At 49.2% G+C, this 20,761-nt stretch overlaps 2 protein-coding genes and 1 non-coding gene across 3 annotated transcripts; 2 read left to right on the forward strand and 1 right to left on the reverse strand.

Moving 5' to 3' along the window:
- Positions 1-290: 290 nt before the first annotated feature.
- Positions 291-410, reverse strand: LOC112883692. Its single transcript, XR_003226945.1, has one exon. It is a non-coding gene; the product is annotated as a U5 spliceosomal RNA (small nuclear RNA).
- Positions 411-1,141: 731 nt separating this feature from the next.
- Positions 1,142-7,887, forward strand: LOC112879647 (short-chain dehydrogenase TIC 32, chloroplastic-like). The gene is made up of 8 exons (XM_025944000.1): positions 1,142-1,486; positions 1,617-1,848; positions 5,465-5,544; positions 5,777-5,930; positions 6,024-6,102; positions 6,460-6,544; positions 6,903-6,949; positions 7,485-7,887. The coding sequence occupies exons 1-8, from the start codon at positions 1,372-1,374 to the stop codon at positions 7,641-7,643; spliced, it is 951 nt and encodes a 316-aa protein (XP_025799785.1). The 5' UTR covers positions 1,142-1,371; the 3' UTR covers positions 7,644-7,887.
- Positions 7,888-8,114: 227 nt separating this feature from the next.
- Positions 8,115-12,640, forward strand: LOC112879645 (probable anion transporter 4, chloroplastic). Its single transcript, XM_025943990.1, has 11 exons — positions 8,115-8,474; positions 8,852-9,408; positions 9,539-9,646; positions 9,760-9,915; positions 10,260-10,475; positions 10,716-10,925; positions 11,029-11,166; positions 11,273-11,374; positions 11,487-11,552; positions 11,713-11,797; positions 12,020-12,640. The coding sequence occupies exons 1-11, from the start codon at positions 8,420-8,422 to the stop codon at positions 12,115-12,117; spliced, it is 1,791 nt and encodes a 596-aa protein (XP_025799775.1). The 5' UTR covers positions 8,115-8,419; the 3' UTR covers positions 12,118-12,640.
- The last annotated feature ends 8,121 nt before the right edge of the window (positions 12,641-20,761 follow it).

The following is a 20,761-nucleotide window of genomic DNA, read 5'->3' on the forward strand; positions in this document are numbered from 1 at the left end:
TACTTCTTTGGAACGAACTAGTGAGACTCTGCCATTGCTGTGAGTAGCTGCACGGATTTCTTTGGAACGATTAGTGAGATTTTGGCATACCATTCTGATGACATTTTGGCATCACTGCGAGTGTGTCGGCACTGATTCCTTTAGAAAATAATTAGTGAGGCTGGGCTTGGTACTCAACCTGTTTACATAACAATCGCAGTTCGCAGAGCAGGCCTTTTTGAGTCCACTGCGCCAATCAAGGGAAAGCACCCTTCAATCAAAAACAAACTTTTTTTCTTCAAATTGTAGGGACCCTCCCGAAATGGGAAAGCACCCTCCAAAAATAGGCGTATGCTGCTATTTGCGGCGCACACACGGTATTCTTTAGTAAAAGGCGAAAGAATAGTTCGCTCTGTGCGCACCGCGCAGCTGCGTGCCTCTGCCCGGTAGCAATGCCTCCCTTCTTATAGCGGCGTCTGCCCTGCTGCCTGCTTGCCTCGGCGGGGTGGGACTAACCAAACCAACGAACCTACGCAGCGCATCGCGACTGCGCGAGCCACACCGCGCAGGCGCTCACGCGTCACGCCCCCCCCCCCCCCTCCCCAATCCCCATGCCCCGTGCACAAGTTGGGCCTCCAAGGCCTTTTTGCTTGCTTGTTCAACCCGTGTACTTCATTTTGGCACCAGGATAAGCAGGCCTGCTGTGCGAACGTACTAGGCTCACAAATCTTCCTGGGTTTTTCTTTTCTTTTCTTTCTTTGTTTCTGCAAATCCTATCTTTTCTTCCTTTGTTTGCTTTTGCAAATCCTACCGTACACATGAGCACGTGAATTTTCCCAATCGTCAAAGAGTTAAAGAAGTTTTAAATTCTGCGACATTTGAAATGCGGCGTGGAATTCTGCTCTAGTTAAAGAATTGGTTTTTGCATTTCCGAACGCGTTTGCGATGCGCAAATCTCGCGTAAAATCCTTGCTGTAAATTCTTGGATTCTAGTTCCAGGCTACGCCTTGCGAGTGGCTGCACACACAGGTTCCATTCCATCCATGGCTGCCGTGTTTGCTCAGGCATCGCATCACTTTAGCTGGTGCCGCTGCCGCACGAGTCAGCGTTCTCCAAATTTCTCCCCTTTTCCTGCTCGCTTTCTAGATCTCTCCGTCTCTTCCTTGACCCGGAAAACGAAACGGTCTTCCGCCTGACCGCCTCTAGAAGCCGTATACCAGCCGCCCCCGTGCCGGACCCCGGACCGGGCCTTTGCGAGCACACGCACTAGGGGCGCAGCGGCAGATCGTCCTCCCCCAGAAGGAGCGTGCCAGTTGACTGGTTTGCGGCCAAGCAGGCCGGCACACCCTTCGCCAGTGCAGTTGCGGAGCGAGCGAGGGAGAGGGAGCGAAGATGATGACGTCGTGGCTGCTGGGCCGCCGGGGCCCCTCGGGCTTCTCCTGGAGCTCCACCGCCGACCAGGTCACCGAGGGCATCTCCGCCGCCGGCCTCACCGCCGTCGTCACCGGTCCGTACTGCCACCCCGAGCCCCGCTTTCTCTCTTCCTCCCCCTCCTCCTCCGGGCACCAATCCCCTCCCGAACCTCGCCGCCCCGCCTCCTGTAACTAACTAATCCGACCCGAACCCCCGCCGTCCAGGGGCGTCCAGCGGCATCGGCGCCGAGACGGCGCGGACGCTGGCGCTGCGCGGGGCGCACGTCGTCATGGCCGTCAGGGGCATCCCCGCCGCGCAGGCCGTCAGGGACCGCGTCCTCGCCGAGGCGCCCGGGGCCAGGCTCGACGTCATGGAGCTCGACCTCTCGTCCATGGCCTCCGTCCGCGCCTTCGCATCCCAGTTCGTCGCCAGGGGGCTCCCCCTCAACATCCTCGTGTACGTATATACTGTTCCCAATTTGCCATTTGTGCTACCAACCGCCTGCATGAGAGCGACCTGGGATGAGTCCTACGAATCAATGAGTACTTCAATCAGGGGGAACCACTAGTACGGAGTAGTAGTTGATTTAATGAATGCAATCAGTTTGTCCTTGCTTGCTCCATTCATCAGGCCTCGCTTGCTTAATTAGTCTTGTATCTTAGGCTCTATATAAGCTTCTATTTGCCCGTGCTTTTTCTTCATCGCTTTGAGCAAATACTGTGTACCAAGATATCTGGTTATTTATGTTTGGATGATGGGGTGTCGTAGAAATGTGTCACAATTGGTTTTAAGAAAAGAAATCGGATGCATCTTATATATGCGCCAGAATCGAGTTCACACACATATGATAAACGATATAAGTGTATATCCGAAATAATATCATAGCGAAAGAGAGTGTTAAATACTTTATTACATGACCGAAAGTCTTAATCTTAAGCGACCAATAAACGTCTTAAACTAGCAGTGGAATTTCATCTTCACAGACAGATGACTGGGAGAGATACACGTAAAACTCCTCGAAGTCTTCAAGGAACTCCGGACAATCATCTTATTCTGAGCAGCATTGGTTTTAATAAAGCAAGCGTGGGTACATTTATGGTTGGAACTCAGCAAGTGGAGTAAATTATATGATATGCAAGACCAATTTCAAGGAATAGCTGATATGGTTTGACTGCGATAAGCATTTTTAGTTGGTCAAATTTTATTTAGCAAACATTAACTAAGTGTAAGTATATACTATAAACCTTAAGTAAGTAAAAGAGATAAGTAACAACAACATAAATAAAGAATATCAATTTAAATCATTTTCAAGTTCAATTATCATATGACGGTCCAAGCTGCTCTTAACCGTGAGCACGGCTGATATATCAGTTTTCACCTACAGAGGTTGTACACTTTATCCACAACTCGTGTTTCCCTTTATGCCCGATTTTGTAAGGTCATTAAACACTTCCGAGGTGAGTGGCAGGGATTCACTACGAGACCTTTACAAAGATTCCCTAACTTATGACAATCCGCTAAAGTTTCAAGTCAAAACGGTTATAACTCTCTCTAATGAGGAAGACGCCTTAACCAGGACCATATCATAACCTTAAGAGGACTGAGCTATAATCCGACGATGCAACCCCTCTTGCCCTTTCGGTAAGATTATCATAAGCTAAAGTTTCTAATTAATTAGCCAAAACCAGAGCCATATAGTATTGTGGTTGCACTGTTTTCCTGGGCGGTTGTCCATGTTTCAATTAAAACAATGATTTTATAATTATCACCATAAAGGTATTTCAGAACATGAAGTAAAACAAGTGTAGCATTGTTTCCAAGTTAATCAACCATAGTCTAAGTAGATGAGCAACTAGCATAGCTACAACATAAAGTAAAACAATCCAGGTTTAATCAAGAAAGTACAGTAGAAACTAGGCACGTCCTTTGTTTGGGAGCCATCAAATTATACTCATGCATACATATAAAGTAAATGTGTGTACATTGAGAATTATTGGGACCGTAATATGATCAAGGACCACTTGCCTTCCTCAAAGCACTGCTGCTGCTTAGGGGCGTCTTCAAAGCCTTGGTCTTGCGGATCCTCGGTCTTTCGCACCGCACAATGTCATACAAGCAAAAAGTACAACAAATAAGAAACAGTACACCAAAAAATGTAAACAGAACAAATAAGGTTATAAAGCTACTGTACACGTCGCAAGGATCGCGTGAGCACAAGAATTGACGAAAACGGAGTTAAAACGTAGAAGTTATGGCTAAAACATGATTCCAGGGGCTTATTTGTAAAAAATTTAAAACTAAAATGGCTCTGAACAAAGAAACCGAGGGCTAATATATAAATATCTAGGGTTTAGATTTGAAAACCGACAGGTTAGGGACGGTGGGTTGGATTTTATAAAAGCGCAGGGGTTAAAACAGAAGAAAAAGGACTTAGATCTAATTATTTTTGAACTAGGGCGGACTGCGGGTTGATTTTCATAAAACGCAGGGGCTATTTTGCAAAAACGTCTAGGGTTGACCGGTATGGGATTGGGCTGACTCCGGTCTAGATTAGATCTAGACCGTGGAATCTAGATTGAACGGCTCGGCGCAGCTGGGAGCTCGGGCGGCAGCGCTAGCAGCCGGTGGTGCAGGTTGGGGCGGCGGGGCTCGCCGGAGTTGGCCGAAATCGGCGCTCCGGGGGCGGTTTCGCGCGGGGAAGGGCCGAGGAGAGAGAGCGCGAGACGGGGAACGCGGTGGGGAGGCCAAGGGGGTAGTGCGGCGGCCAGAGAAGGGCTCACGGCTTGGGCACGCGGCGTTATTGCTTTGGTGAGCAATTGCCGTGGCGAGGGAGCGGGAAGAAGGAGGGAAAAAGGGTCGGGGGGTTCCTCACCACCACGCGGAGCTCGGTGGCGCACGGACGTCGAGAGAAGGGGGCGGAACAGCGGCGCGGCGTTGCTCTTGAGCTCGGCGGAGAAGGTGGCACGGCTAGGGTTTTGCGGGGGCAAAAGGCGGCGGCTGCGGCTTTGGTGGGGGGTCAAGGGCTCGGGGTCGGCAGTATTTATGGGGCGGCTTGGGGACCTCGACGTGCGGGCCCAGGACACGGCGTGGCGGCAGCCCTCAGTCGGACTCGGCTCAGGTCCGAGTCGGACCGAGGTGGAAGACGGACCCGACGCTCGGGTCCCACCTGGCAGCAAGAGAGGGAGAGAGAGGTGAGGGAGGCGGGGCAGTCCGGACGGGGAAACGGGCCGAGCAGGTTGGGCCACGCGGGAGAGAAAAGAAAGGGGAGAGGGAGGGCAGAGCAGGCCGGGAGAGGGGGCGGCTGGACCAGTTGGGCTGGGCCACGCGGGAGGAAAAGAGAGAGGGAGAAAGAGAGAAAGAAAAAGAGGTTGGGCTGGGCCAAAAGAGGGGAGGTGGGCTGCTCGTTGGAGAAAAGAGAAAGAGAGGGAGAGGAAAAAAAAGGTTTTTGAAAATGAAGAACAAGCACAATTCATTTGAATTTAAATTTGGGGATTTAAATTCAGCTGAACTCAAATAAACAAAACAATGCAATCAGCATGAAATGCACAAAGCCTATTTTCCTTAAATTTCTTTTTATGGCTAAGTAAATTATTTATAATTCACAATAAATGCTCTAAATTCGAAATGAAATAAATAGAACCTTATCGAGCCTGCAATAAATCTAACCAAAATTTATTAGGGTTCGTAAATTGAAAAATTAGGGTGTTACAAAATGGGCATCTTCTTTGAGTTGGGCTGGGGTGATTCGATTCGTGTCTTCTTTGAGTTGGTGTGGGGTAGCAAATACTTCATTGTGTACGATGTGCCTGGCAGCTATCAAGTACCCCGCTTGGCTGTCCATCACAGGAAATAGGAGGAGAGACATGTTAACTGCACACTTATTTGTTTTACCTAGCACTTATTTAATGTTCGTTACTCTTGTTTTGAGATTTTCTAACACTAGATTGTCTTGTCTATGGTACCTTCTTATGCCTCTTGTAACAATCTGACTTGGTTGTCTTGCATGTTTGATCAAAGTGTTGCTTCAGGATCTCATTGCATTTGATTAATTACTTGGCGCTTTTGCTGGCAGCAACAATGCAGGAGTAATGGCAACACCTTTTGAGCTTTCAAAGGATGGCATTGAGATGCAGTTTGCAACTAACCATGTTGGTATGCATTCCATTATCCATACACTTGAATGCTTGGTTAACATGTTGTTTATGTATGTGTTTTTGCTATTTTGAGTCATATAGTGATTATAACTTTCGCAAGTCTAGCACTCTACCTCAACAACCCGCTGCAATTTTCTTTCTCACCTAACACACAAACATTTTAACCTTTAATTCATGATGTTTAGCGACACCAGTACACTAAAATGCGGTTCTGATTTCATAATCTTCAGGCCATTTTCTGCTGACACAACTTCTGCTGGATACCATGAAGAAGACCTCTCGTGAATCAAATGTGGAAGGAAGAATTGTCAACGTTTCATCAGAGGGGCACAGAGTTGCATACCGGGAAGGCATCCGTTTTGATAAGATTAATGATGAATCAGTGTATGTAGTTGTTGTCGAGTTGTTATGTTCTATGGTCTAGTAGACTCCATTTGGAGGCAAATCTATTAACTTGTTCAAGCTTGTCTTGTGCAGGTATAGCAGCATTGGAGCATATGGGCAGTCAAAGCTTGCAAATATCTTGCACGCTAATGAACTCACCAGGCAATTCAAGGTATGTCTTGCACTCTAGCTCCGCCTAACACATGGCCATTTTCTTGATTTTGTGGTGTATTTATTGTACATCTGTATGCACCCCAACTTGGATACCTGTTATTGCTAACATCAGTTGTTGTGTTTTTCTAGGATGTTTGCATCTGAAATTTGAAATTTGTGACGTTTTGGACATCTTGAGTCCATTTATTGTTAATATGGGTGTAACAAATTGAAGGAACAACCATCATCTAATCACAAGAAGCATGTGTGAAATTTCTGCTGATTATATTCTCTGAGCTGCCATTTGTTTTCCAATTTATTAAGATGTTCTGTAGCTATTTTTCAGCCTTCTTTGATAACATATTTTGTATAACAGGAAGAGAATGTCAACATAACTGCAAATTCTCTTCATCCTGGCTCCATTATCACGAACCTTCTTCGGTACCACAGTATCATAGATGGTAAGTATAATCGGCATTTCTTCTCACAACATTTAGTTCTTATGGTCTCATAAACTAAATTGGGAAAATTAAATATTAGGCTGGTAAGTTTAATAGAACTTACTGAGTGAGTTGATGCTTCGTATTTATATGAACAAACAATTGCAATCAGAAGGGAATAAAAAGAACACTGAAGGTTAGATAATCATCTGCATGACGAAGATGACAACCGAAACAATCTAAATTATCAGAAGTTGAGAAACCGAATGATGTTTGCAACTTGATTGCAGTAATGGCATGGCCTGATGAGTTGGAATTTATTGCCTTTTGAGACCGTAGCTATGCTTCACTGATTGTATTGAATTTCTGCTGTGTGCAGCTTTCAGTCGGACACTTGGGAAATTGGTGCTGAAAAATGCTCAACAGGTAAATTTTTAAATGTGCTTTTTAATCTTCAGAGTATTTTTGCATTTTATATGTATCTAGGTGATTGCCTCATGAGACTTGTTCGTGGCATTTTGCTAATTTATTGTTTGCTGGTAGTGGTAGTGTTGGGACGTGCTAGAATAAGCTTCTGTAGAGCTGTTGCTTCTGGCGCAACTGGCATACCATTACCTTAAAGTAGAAGGGGTACAGAAACATCTTAAGTTGTGGTTTCATATTGTAATCTGACGGTGCTATCACAATGCCTAAAGTTGCTGTGGTGGTACTTGTATGGAAAAATCTTCATTTTTGGTGGAAAAAGCAGTTGGCCCTTTTGGATATCAGGTCATTCTTGTCATGTGGCTTACACTTGACCCGGCCGTGCAACTTAACAAGCTACTGTACTACTCACCTAATGTTTACTAAAGTTTGCTATTATCATGTTCTTTGTACATCTGGTGGCTGCACGCTGCTGCCTAAATGAATGAATCTGATATACTTTTTGCGGATCTGATTAGTTTGTGTGGAACTTAAACAGGGTGCGGCAACCACATGCTATGTGGCACTCCACCCGCAGGTGAAGGGCGTGTCCGGGAAGTACTTCTGCGACAGTAACCTGTACGAACCGAGCGAGAAAGCCAAGGACATGGGGCTTGCCAAGAGGCTCTGGGATTTCAGCGTCGAGCTCATCACCTAGGTAGCTGATGCCTCGCAACCGGTTTCGCCTAGCTTGCTTGCTTGTGGGACATGGACGCAATGCAACGGTTGGTGAATTCCACGACTATGTATCATTTACTCTGGTGGATGCAATGTAAATTCCTCGACTCTGGTGGATCAGCAACATGTACTCTGTTGTATTGTATCACTCACTCAACATTTGGTCGCTCGCCTTTCAAGGGTTCGAGATGCGTACTAGCAGAATATCCTATGGTATTTTGACATTTTGTCATGAGATCCCTAGAAGATTCCTTGTCATGCTGCTTCTGAATCATTCGAGCCCAACTGGAAGAGACACTACCGTTTTGTCTCTGGTGGATGGTGGTACGGGATCCGGGGGGATCGTGAGCTAGAAGACGATGGCCAGTAGGTGGCCCCACATGCCAGTGAGCCACTCGGTACTGTACGGACACCCCCGTGATCCAGAATGGGACACGCCAGTCGATGTGTCGACCAGGCGGTCGGGGCTAGCCGACGGTTACTGGTGTTGCCAGATCCGTCAGGCGGAGCCTCGCAGCACGGAGTCTGCCGACGTGGACGGACGGCGGCCGTCCGCCCGCTCCAGCTGCGAGACTTGCTGGTCCTTCCGCGCTTTTAAGAAGCCGCGGAGACGAAGCGCAGAAGCGGCTGGCAGAGGGGATCTTTGCTGAGGGGATCTTGATTTGAGAGGAGGGCCCTTGAATCTTGACGCGAGAGCAAGCAAGATAGCTTCTTGTACTTGCTTGGTCTCTCCTACTTTCCAGACCAGAGTCCATCATGGCCATGGGAGCTGTACTCTCCAGCAGAAGCTTCGCCTCTCCGCCCTCTTCAGGTGACACTCGATTCTCCATGCATTTCTTTACTTATTTTTTTCATTCCCAGTTGGTTTGTTTACTAAAGTGTACCTCCTTGATTCTTGCTAACTCTGAATTGGGTTTGTTCACTGGTTTTTATTTCTAAGTTAACTCCGAAATACTACAAGTGTACCTCCGGAATGAGTTTGTTGAATTGTTCGCTGGTTTTGTTTCTAAGTTAGACTCCGAAATACTACAAGTGTACCTCCTGATTCTTGCAACTGTTGGGCGCATCAACTTCGCCTCACCATTGATCTCCATGCTTGCTTATTCCTAGTTCTAGTTGGCAGCACCTATGGTAGGATATGATGCATGGGTGCTACAGAAATTTACGGATACTTTTTCTGTTTTGCAGTAAAGAGACATGAGCTGAAATATTCCACATCAACACAGAACAAGTGTGTGTGTTCATCGGTTCCTGGACAAAGATTCCATCGACACATTACTTGGACCTCTTTTTTCCCGGCCCAAAGTCATTCAAGAAGCACTATATCGGCAAGACATCAGATATCTGGGCGATTTCAGAACCCTTCGTTGAAATCCTCCGGAGACCTTCTGAAGGTCTCCAATGCAAGCATCAACAAGAGAGTTCTATCCAGGGTTGATTGCTTTCTCACTTCAGACCCAGCAAGCGGTGGTTGGCTAAAACCAAGTAGGTGGCAGAATTTCACTAGTACTACTTGGGAGAGCGCTTATGTCCACCCGGAGTACAGACTACCCATCAGAAAACGTGCTGACTGCAAAGCTGGGCAGTATGAAATCACAGGATCACCGTTCAGCCCTTCTGATGGTTCTGATGCAATTCTGGTTGGAGATACGAGCAACATTTCTCCCTGGTGGCAGCAGTTCCCAAAGCGATGGACGATCGTACTCCTCTGCTTCTTTGCATTCCTCCTCTGCAATATGGACCGTGTGAGTTAACAAAAGTGCTTTTGTTTCTATAAACTCGTATCTGAAGACAGCGGTTAAGTTCAATGGTAGTAGTTTTAAACTCTGCTACTTTTTCTTTTATGCTTCCTCAACATTTCCTAACTTCGGACAGGTAAATATGAGTATTGCTATACTACCAATGGCGTCAGAGTTCAGCTGGAGCCCAGCAACCGTTGGCCTAATCCAATCATCTTTCTTTTGGGGCTACCTTCTTACTCAGGTGCGTTGCTATTGCTGTGCACTGAGAGCCCGTCCTGAACTGTTTTCATGATGTGCACTTTAGTACTAGTATATGTTGTCTCTGATATTTTGTTATGTAAATCGATGGTGCAGATTCTTGGAGGTATTTGGGCCGATAGGTTTGGTGGCAAGGTTGTGCTAGGATTTGGTGTTGTATGGTGGTCAATTGCAACAGTTCTTACACCCCTTGCTGCCAAGATTGGACTTCCATGCTTGCTCATCACACGTGCGTTCATGGGGATAGGCGAGGTTATTATGTCTTCTGCTTGCCTCTACACTATGTACTGTATTATTACTTTGTATCGGCTGCTATGTATGAAATGTGAACATTAAAACAATTATATGAAGGGGAGTTATTGTCACTCATAATCATCTGATATTCAGATACATTACTGGAAATTAAACCAAAAAAGATATCATTGTAGTATATTATATGCTTGACAGTATTTTGTAGCAAAACTTGAGCATTTGGCATCCAACTTAGTGGTTCAGGTGCTCTGAATAAATCAGATTTCTAGTGCCACAGTACAATGTAGGAGCTTTTGTTTTTAGCTTTGGTTTTAATTATTTTTCCAATATCTATGATTTTACAGGGTGTTGCCATGCCTGCTATGAACAACATCCTTTCCAAATGGATCCCAGTTTCTGAGAGGAGCAGATCTCTTGCTTTAGTTTACAGTGGAATGTACCTTGGTTCAGTCACCGGCCTCGCTTTCTCACCTGTGTTGATCAGCAGGTTCGGTTGGCCTTCTGTTTTTTACGCATTTGGGTCCCTAGGAAGCATCTGGTTTGCACTTTGGCAATTCAAAGTAAGTTACATTAACAATTGTATTAGTTTATAATCCTTGTTTGCACAAGTTTACTCAGTACAGATTTGTTGGTTATAAAAGTTTGCTTTAGTTGCCATTTAGTTTTATTTTATCTGTTGACACACATCAATCTCTCTGGAAATTAGCATACTACAACAACTTCCCTTGTTGCCATTCTCTTAGCTTTTCGGATATGGTTCTTATTTCTTACTCAGCTAATGGCCAGTATGTATGCTTTAGGCACACAGCTCTCCAGATGATGATCCAGAAGTGAGCAAAGCTGAAAAGAGGCACATACTAGGTGGTAATGCCTTAAAGGAGCCTATCACTTCGATACCATGGAGACTAATTCTATCAAAGGCTCCAGTATGGGCTCTAATAATATCACATTTTTGTCATAACTGGGGAACATTCATTCTGCTAACATGGATGCCCACATACTATAACCAGGTTGTTACAATTTTTATGCTGTTAAATGTTTGGCATTCCTCATTGCTAATATCAAATAATGACACTACATCATGCCATTGGTCCCCAAATGCCTGATAACCAGGTTCTGAAGTTCAATCTCACTGAATCCGGGCTGCTGTGTGTCTTGCCATGGCTGACAATGGCTATTTTTGCAAATATCGGCGGTTGGATTGCTGACACTCTTGTTCAGAGAGGGATTTCTATAACAAATGTCCGTAAGGTAAGTTCTCGTTGTGTATTTCAATTTTTTCTCATGAATGAATTTACTAGAATATTTATGCTGAGAACTACTGATCTTGAAATAATTGTGCACCGTGTCTTTGTAGATCATGCAATCTATTGGTTTCCTTGGACCTGCCTTGTTCTTGACGCTGCTGAGCAAAGTCCAAACTCCAGCCATGGCCGTGTTGTGCATGGCATGTAGTCAGGTTTGATGCGCTTCAGAAACACCGTTCCTGTGGATTTATATGTAGCTTCTTCTTTTTCTTCTTTTGTTTTCGGAGATATGGCTTACTGGTGTTACTGTCCTATTTCTTGCAGGGTAGTGATGCTTTTTCACAATCTGGGCTGTATTCCAACCACCAAGATATAGGACCACGTTACGCGGTAATGACCTGATGTAGAATGTCACTGCTCTGATGTTCTTCATTTTACATAAGAAATTTTAGTGCCAACACTCGGTGTACTGGTGTTCATTGCTCTTAAAAAGGTAAATGATCTGAAATAACTGCATCTAATTCGATAATGTCCCCCAAAACATTGGCAGGGAGTACTTCTCGGACTGTCAAACACTGCCGGCGTGCTTGCAGGGGTTTTTGGTACTGCTGCCACTGGCTACATTCTTCAGAAAGGTAAAACTCAAATTCGAAAGTAATTTCTGGAGACTTTTCATTAGAAGTAGGAACAAGACAAAGTCTGAATTAGGTAGCGGTGATCATGTTTGGTGCTGGCATAATCTAAGCTCCTTAAAGCAGCTTCTGAATTTGCTGTCCCGTAGCATACTTATAAAGTTTCTTCTACCTTCATGCTAATAATTTCCTACTGTCTCTTTAATTCATTCTTTTGACTGGCAGGTTCTTGGGATGGTGTGTTCAAGGTTTCTGTTGTGCTGTACATAGTAGGAACAGTGGTGTGGAATGTCTTTTCAACCGGAGAGAAAATTCTTGAATGACCTGTGCTGTGGATAAAAATTAGCTGCTTTTTAGATCCATTTTGCGTAAAATACATGGTGGCAGGGAAGGCTCTTTACGAGATGTAGCCGAAAACTCCCTTGTTAGCTAGGGATATGGTGTTTGGGCTACTTAGAGGATGAACTACAAATTAAAGTGCGATGCAGTTTAGAAGGTACTCCCTTCATCTCAAATTATTAGTCATTTTAGCTTCTCTAAGTACATAATTTTTGCTTGCTATGATATATGTTATGTTTAGGTAAATAGTAAAATGTATGAATGTAGAAAAGCTAAACGATTAATAATTTGGGACGGAGGGAGTAGAGATAGAGAGAAATAAATCTCTTATTCAGCATGCAGCTGCAGCAAGGGCATGCCAGATTTTGAAGCAAGCTTTTGGCACTGTTTCGTGAGCACTCCAGGTCCAAGCTTGTGCCTGGTTCCCCTTCTTATTTTGTTGTACAACAGTGAGCGATGAAACTATGTGTTCAGCCTAACTTTTTGAGTACAGGTATTACTATGCAAGCTTTTTTGAGCGAAAATTCTTGCATGTATCCGTCTAAGATAGCTTGAACGTCAATGTTTTGCAATGCAGTTGCTCTGTCGTATAAAGACGCACGGTGGTTGGCATTTTAGTGAACATGCAGAAGGTGTCAGGTGATGAATCTATCAGTTAAAAGTAGGCCAAACAGCCAATTTCATCCTAAACTTTAGTCAGAGGCTCGGTTACGTTTCTCACTTGTCGAACCGGCCAACTAAGTCTTTTTTTTTTCGAGCAATATCGGGGGATCCCCACCTACGTTTTCATTGACTGGGAGCTTGTAAGCCAAGTACAAGAAGCGCCCGGCATACCGGGGTAGGATTACATGAGTTCTTCCAGAACGGAAGAAAGCGAGAAAGAAAGAGGGGCAAGAGCAAAATAGTAACAAAGAGGTAAAGAATTAGCAACAGCTCCGTAACCATGTTTCCCACAGTAGAAGATCGGGCTTCAACCGGTTGAATCTGCAGCCCCAAGAATCAATGTCGTGGACGGCTCGCCGAATGATGCCGCTAGGCGTGGAGTCAATACGTACAGTCGAAGATCACCGCGTTACGAGCCTTCCAAATATGCCGTAGCAGTAGCAGGACGACGTCGATGCGCACCTGTTCTGGTAAAGCAGCACCAAGACAGCGAAGCCAAGGCTGACGTAGAATGGCCGGATTGGCGCGTTCCAAGTGCATTGGGCAAGGGGGCAGTTGGAGAAGAGGTGAGTGTCAGTTTCCATAACAGCAGGGCAGCGCTCGCAGTATGACTCCTCAAGAGGCCGGATGGATCGCCGGTGCAGGTCTCTTGCGTTCTGTCTCCCGTGACACAACAGCCAAGCAAAAAAACTTGACTTTAGTTGGGAGTTTGGTAGACCAGATCAGCATGACATCCGGGATGGGCCGATCACCATGGTGTAGGAGATGATAAGCCCCCCTAGTGCTGAAAGGCTCGCCACGAGGCGAAGCAAGCGAACGCGTGTCCGGTGTCCCATTGAGGCACACGTTGGCAATGCAGTCAGCCAGCATTTGGCGCTCGGCCTCTGCACATCTGGTGAGCCTGAGACGCAGCTGAGAGTTAATTGGCTGGCGAACCGCCTCCCGGACAGAGATGTCTGGTGTAGTACAGTGGGAGTAGAGGACCGGGAAGGTGTCTGCTAGGGAAGAGTTGAAGATCCAACGGTCATGCCAAATAAAATGAAGTTTGTTGCCCGGTGCCGATCTTGACAGTGGTCAGCGCCCTATATCGGGGAAGCTCAGATAACTATCGCCGTCCTGATGATGCCGGGAGCCAGTGTTTGAGTGAAACCAATTTTTCCAAGGCAATGGGGCTTGATCGTGAAGCCTATGGACGAATTTCAGAAGTAGGCAGTGGTTCATATCCTCAAGATTCTTTACCCCTAAACCTCCATCCTCCTTGGATTGGCAGACCTTTTCCCGTGCAAGCAAGCACCGGGAACCATGGCATTTTTCCTCGCCAGTCCAGAGAAAAGCACGACGCCTCGCATCGAGTTGTTCACGCACTGTCTTGGGGAGGAGAACCGCCGACGTGTAGTGAACTGGGAGACTGCCAAGAACGGAATTGACTAACAGGAGCCAAGCTTTCCAGCCTGCCAAATACCGATCGAAGGAGGTGATTAGGGGCTGGTAGTCTGCAACTTTCAGTTTGTGTGGGGAGAGTGGCAAGCCAAGGTAAGTTTGAGGGAAGGTCGAGAGACTGCAGCCAATGGCCGACGCCATGCCGGCTGCCGTTGCTTCATCGTCCACGTTCATAGAAACAGAGGTGGACTTGCTGAAATTTATGTGCAGGCCGGTCGCCGTGGAGAAGTCGTCAAGGAGTTTCCGGAGAGAATCCATAGACGCAACATCGCCGCGCGTAAGAATCAATGTATCGTCCGCGTATTGCAGCACCGGGCAAGGTAAAAGTGGGTCAACAGGGTGTTGGATCAGGCCGTTTCTCGATGCTTTTTGGAGGAGGCGTCGGAGAACATCAGCCACAATAATAAACAGGTAGGGCGAAAGGGGATCGCCCTGCCGCAGGCCACGGCGGCAGCTAATCCAACGACTTGGAACACCGCAGTCTTGCCCGTGTTAAGAATATTAGAAACCCAACTACGCCAGCGATCATCGAAACCCCGAGCAGCAAGGATGGCGTCCAAGCTAGCCCATTCAACTGAGTCGAAAGCTTTTTTGAAATCTAACTTGAGAACCGCAGTAGGAACTTTCCGTTTGTAGCAGCAGCTTAGGAGGTCCGCGGCATAAACAAATTTTGCCGAGATGCTTCTGCCATGAACAAACCCGGTCTGATCCAAGCACAAGTAATGCTCCGTTTAGGCCGTCCAAATTCAAAGTCCCCACGTGAAATTCAGTGAAGAGGCGAGCCATTTCATTTTGCAGGGTGGGCCAGAAAGCTTTGTAGAAGGAAGGCCCGACTAAGTCTTTTTCAGGGACGCTATAATCCCTGATCCTATCTGGCTTCCGCGTAAGCATGCCAAGCTAGCCAGGTTTTTCTCTTCATCACACTATCAATGTGCAAACATGTCAAAAGTTCATATTACTCTTTATCAAATTCATCTTTTGGGCTCGCATCTATTTGTCGAGCGACCTCCTTAATATTAATAATTTCCAGCTGTTTCGGCTGCCCACTCATTTTGTCTTTAGTCTCTACTTTCGTAAAATGTTCATTCGATCCGTTCCTTTTCATCCCCTCGTCATATATCTCTTTTGGTCTCACTTATAGTAGCAATCTCTAGAGTCATTTAATCATTAAATGCACTAATATCTCCTTCTATCATAAATTTCTCCACCCTCATAGCAACGGCTAGGAATAAGTCGTAAGAAAGTCTCCAACGTATCCGCATTCCCCAATTCAACTACCATGTTAGAAGAGTGACGGGTCTAGAAACCCAAGGTCCCTAGCGGATCCGCCTTCCGCTAACATTCAGACTAGCTCAAATATAGCATCCGGAACGAAAGCTCACCTTCGTGGGCCGCGGCTTCGTCCAGACCACCCAGGCCCATGATCCCGACCTACCGGCTGGTTAGGAAAAGTATGGCTCGCGTTTCTGACCTAGGAGATGACCGGGCACCAGATCCGTACCACGGCTCTGACTGAGGTCCCCCGACCAAGCTCCGCCTTACGCGTGTCGCTATCCCCAACCGACAAGGCGAGGACAGCCGGACTCTACGTATCGGCGGGCCCTGGGAGCAGGTGTGGCGGATAAGGATGCACGTCGGAGTCAACCTGCCGTACAGGCCAACCACTCCCCCCACGAGGTTGCCGTGCCCCTCGCTACCACAGCGGGGAGGCACTGTTTCACATGACCGTCCTTATGAGTGGGTGGAACACAACGACGTCATCATGACATGGCGGGCAGGTCTCCACCATGGTGGAATGACGGGGCATAACGTTGAGGATGAAACGTGACTGCCATACCGCGCTTATCAACGCATGCCTGCCCCTCCGACTGGCGAAGTACGACGCACAGGGAGAGAACAAGACGGCCACTCCGCGAAAAAGGACCTGGACGGTGGCTGCCAGAGAACTCCGACTGACAGGGTTGACGACCTCGATCGACGGGACAAGGAACTCTCTCTCTCTCTCTCTACACTTAGTCCCACCTGTAAGGAGGACCCCCTTAGATTATAAAAGGGAGGGTTAGCTGCCTAGAAAAGGGGACCGAACCAGACCAAAATCCAAGAGAGTCATTCTCCACTCGAAATCTCGTAACTCTCCAACTCTCACGAGCATCTGGGCTCAAGCAATACATCCAACCGACCCCCGACTTGACGTAGGGCACATTTGCTTGAACCAGTATAAATCTTGAGTTATTGTGTACTAGGCCACCTCCGATCACAACGCATGATACACACTTCGAGTAGGTTTAGCTGCCAGCTATTTTCGAAACCGACAGTTTGGCGCCGACTGTGGGGAGGACATCGTGCGTCCACTGTCCCGGCATCGGATGGCCTTCGTCTACGACACCTCCAGCCTCACGAGCTTGGGCGATATGATTCGCTTCGGCTCGTTGGAGTTTCCCATGGCCCCATGCACTGGGCTGTGGGCACCTCCCATCTTCACGCCCTTCCAGGCCCTCCGCTTCGGAAGCTTGGACTTCGTTGCCGATCATCTCGGCACACTTCGCCTCCGTGAATAGGCCACCCCTCCGACTTCGCTCGAGGAAGACACTCCCTCAAACGGGAAGCTGGCTGACCTCGACACCGAGCCGTCCGTGCGTCACATCGAGCTCATGCTCGGCGCCAACCCTCCAGCGAGTGACTTGGACTTGCTCCTGTTCTCGCTGCACAATGTCTTCCACCAGGTCTCTGGAGGGACCCCACTATCCCCACCGCGCTCACTGCACGGTCGATCCCCGTTTGACCTCACAAACGCCACAAGCATTTACACTAGGGAGCTTCGGAAGGCCCTACCGCAGCCCCCGCCCGCGACTGAGTTCATGGGCATGACGGGGTACGGTCCCACCTCATTCCATGATCTCTTCTCTGACGATGATCTCCTAAGCGAAGGGTCAAGCATCAGCGACCTGCCGCCCCTCGGCTATCCCGGCGGGCCCTGGGAGCAGGTGTGGCGGATAAGGATGCACGCTGGAGTCAACCTGCCGTACAGGCCAACCACTCCCCCCACGGGGTTGCCGTGCCCCTCGCTACCACAGCGGGGAGGCACTGTTTCACATGACCGTCCTTATGAGTGGGTGGAACACAACAACGTCATCATGACATGGCGGGCAGGTCTCCATCATGGCGGAATGACGGGGCATAACGTTGAGGATGAAACGTGACTACCATACCGCGCTTATCAACGCATGCCTGCCCCTCCGACTGGCGAAGTATGACGCACAGGGAGAGAACAAGATGGCCACTCCGCGAAAAAGGACCTGGACGGTGGCTGCCAGAGAACTCCGAGTGACAGGGTTGACGACCTCGATCGACGGGACAGGGAACTCTCTCTCTCTCTCTCTCTACACTTAGTCCCACCTGTAAGGAGGACCCACTTAGATTATAAAAGGGAGGGTTAGCTGCCTAGAAAAGGGGACCGAACCAGACCAAAATCCAAGAGAGACATTCTCCACTCGAAATCTTGTAACTCTCCAACTCTCACGAGCATCTGGGCTCAAGCAATACATCCGACCGACCCCCAACTTGACGTAGGGCACATTTGCCTGAACCAGTATAAATCTTGAGTTATTGTGTACTAGGCCACCTCCGATCACAACGCATGATACACACTTCGAGTAGATTTAGCTGCCGGCTATTTCCGGAACCGACAGTTTGGAGCCGACCGTGGGGAGGACATCGTGCGTCCACTGTCCCGGCATCGGATGGCCTTCGTCTGACACCTCCAGCCTCACGAGCTTGGGCGATATGATTCACTTCGGCTCGTTGGAGTTTCCCATGGCCCCATGCACTGGGCTGTGGGCACCTCCCATCTTCACGCCCTTCCAGGCCTTCCGCTTCGGAAGCTTGGACTTCGTTGCCGATCATCTCGGCACACTTCGCCTCCGTGAGGAGGCCACCCCTCCAACTTCACTCGAGGGAGACACTCCCTCAAACGGGAAGCTGGCTGACCTCGACACCGAGCCGTCCGTGCGTCACATCGAGCTCATGCTCGGCGCCAACCCCCCAGCGAGTGACTTGGACTTGCTCCTGTTCTCGCTGCACAATGTCTTCCACCAGGTCTCTGGAGGGACCCCACTGTCCCCACCGCGCTCACCGCGCGGTTGATCCCCGTTTGACCTCACAAACGCCACAAGCATTTACACTTGGGAGCTTCGGAAGGCCCTACCGCAGCCCCCGCCCGCGACTGAGTTCATGGGCATGACGGGTTATGGTCCCACCTCATTCCATGATCTCTTCTCTGACGATGATCTCCTAAGCGAAGGGTCAAGCATCAGCGACCTGCCGCCCCTCGGCTATCCCGCGCTGTGAGAATGTGCCATGGAGGATGTGCAGGGGCAACTACCGGTCCCGGTAGAAACCATGGACGCGCACACCCCGCCAGACCCACGCGTGCAGGCCTTGGCTAACGCCCAGGCGCACGGTGAGGATTTACGCCAGCGGCGACAGCACCAGCCGCTCCCCGCGTTGGTGCTCCTCCAGTGCCACTCCGAGCCGAACACTTGTAACGCTACGGGCGGTGCGCGGGCACGTGCCCGTCAAGTCCAACAGGCCATTGTCGTAGATGCCAATGGCCCCCACAGTATGCGCGGGCCGGCCAGAACATTGCCGTCGCAGCGATGCTCCTGCGCAACCTGCCCGAGCCTGCGGACCCTCAACAGCAGGAGCTCCACCGCAACATCAGGACGTTGGTGGAGCGTGCTGCCGTACAGCAGGTGGAAAGCTCCGTGCCACGCCGTTGGCACGCGGCCTCCTGCCCAGTCGGGAGGGGGGAGTCGGGAGGGGGGACGGACAGGCTCACAGCAGCCAAACCCCTTTGTCCACTAGCAGCAAGAGCATCTGCCCCAGGCAGGCCTCGATGCCGCGGCTGCGCCTCGCCCCGATCCGGCGCCCATCTCGCAGCGCCCGTCGGTGCGTGGTCGGCTTGAGCCCAACTACGACGCGTGCAACGACATTCGCATGCGGCAACTAGCCCGCCGCGATGTTGATGTCGACCAGGTGGCCGCAGACGCGGCTGATGCCCACCAACCCGAAGGGGAGCACGAGGATGCACCCCCCAGGCGTGGTGGCCGACCGTGCGATCGGGATGGCGATCGGAGCCCCAGTCCGGATGGCCTGGGCCCGCGGGGCTTCAGTCGTTGCATCTAGAAAGCACCAATCCCACCGCGCTTCCGGCCGCCCACCAACATCACCAAATACACTGGGGAGATGAACCCCGCTATATGGCTGGAAGACTTCTGTCTCGTTTGTCAGGCCGGAGGAGCGAACGATGATTATTTCATCATCCGGTACCTCCCCATCTGTGTCGGGGAGTTCGTTCGAGCGTGGCTTGAATTCCTGCCGCCCAACAGCATCTGTAGCTGGGTGGAGCTCAAACGGGTCTTCGTTGGGAATTTCCAAGGGATGTACGTGCGCCTCGGAAACTCCTGAGACCTCAAGAACTGCAAACAGGAGCCTAGTGAGTCCCTGCGGGACTACATCCACTGCTTCTCCAAGCAATGCAACTCTCTCCCTGACATCGTCAACGCAGATGTCGTCAGCGCGTTCCTCTTTGGGACCACCTACAAGTCCCTCGTTCACAAGCTCGGCTGCCGGAAGCTACACACCACCCACGAGCTCCTGGACATCACCACGAACCATGCCTCCGGTGAGGAGGCGGTTGGGGCGGTCTTCACCGACGGTCGGGCCAAGGGTAAGGCCAAGCGGGAGGACTAGGATGAGGGCCCCTCCTCAAGGCAGGAGAAAAGAAAGAAGGAAATCAACGTTGACTCAACGCACCAACAGACAGTTTGAAAGAGCGAACGGCATAGTCCTCCAGGGACTCAAGTCTCGCGTCTTCGACCAGCTCAAAAAGTTCATTGATCTCTGGGTCGGGGAACTCCCAGCTGTTCTCTGGGGCTTGAGGACAACTCCCGATCCATCCACAGGGTTCACCCCATTCTTCCTAACATATGGGCCTTTGACCCCGACCGAGCCGCGGAAGCTCAGCAGGATGCGGTCGACTTGATTGGAGGAGGAATGACAGACGGCCTTGGTTCACTCTGCCTGCTACCAGCAAACCCTTCACAGGTACCACGAGAGGAAGGTCCGGAGAAGAACCCTCGAAGTTGGCGATTTGGTGATGCGGAGGACGCAGTCGACCAAGGACAGGCACAAGCTCACTCTGCCCTAGGAAGGACCGTACACAATTATGGAGGTGGTCCGACTAGGCACTTATCGACTGAAGGACAGCGATGGTAACATCCTCACCAACACTTGGAAGATCGAGCAGTTACGTCGCTCCTTCCCCCTAAATTCAGTCCCTTCACATGCTTTCATTTAAATGCCGGCTCCTACAGCACCCCAGCCCGAGCACTCTCGGCCCAGGTCACTCGGAGGCCCCACGGGGGTACACTGCCATGCACACTGTTACCCCTCTTTCTTTTTTGTAAATCACGCACAAAAGGGCAACTTTTTTCGCTCAAGCGAAAGGGCGACCCGTTCTCTCGA

Source organism: Panicum hallii, chromosome 2 (genome assembly GCF_002211085.1).
Source record: "Panicum hallii strain FIL2 chromosome 2, PHallii_v3.1, whole genome shotgun sequence".
In the NCBI taxonomy this organism is placed as follows: domain Eukaryota; kingdom Viridiplantae; phylum Streptophyta; class Magnoliopsida; order Poales; family Poaceae; genus Panicum; species Panicum hallii.

Excerpts from the sequence above, each read along its gene's own strand:
- LOC112879647 (XM_025944000.1), top strand. The coding sequence starts at position 1,372 with ATGATGACGTCGTGGCTGCTGGGCCGCCGGGGCCCCTCGGGCTTCTCC. Across the intron at positions 5,931-6,023 it reads AAGATTAATGATGAATCAGT|GTATAGCAGCATTGGAGCAT; the intron begins GTATGTAGTTGT and ends TGTCTTGTGCAG. Across the intron at positions 6,103-6,459 it reads AACTCACCAGGCAATTCAAG|GAAGAGAATGTCAACATAAC; the intron begins GTATGTCTTGCA and ends TTTGTATAACAG.
- LOC112879645 (XM_025943990.1), top strand. The coding sequence starts at position 8,420 with ATGGCCATGGGAGCTGTACTCTCCAGCAGAAGCTTCGCCTCTCCGCCC. Across the intron at positions 9,647-9,759 it reads GGGGCTACCTTCTTACTCAG|ATTCTTGGAGGTATTTGGGC; the intron begins GTGCGTTGCTAT and ends TCGATGGTGCAG. Across the intron at positions 10,926-11,028 it reads TGCCCACATACTATAACCAG|GTTCTGAAGTTCAATCTCAC; the intron begins GTTGTTACAATT and ends CCTGATAACCAG.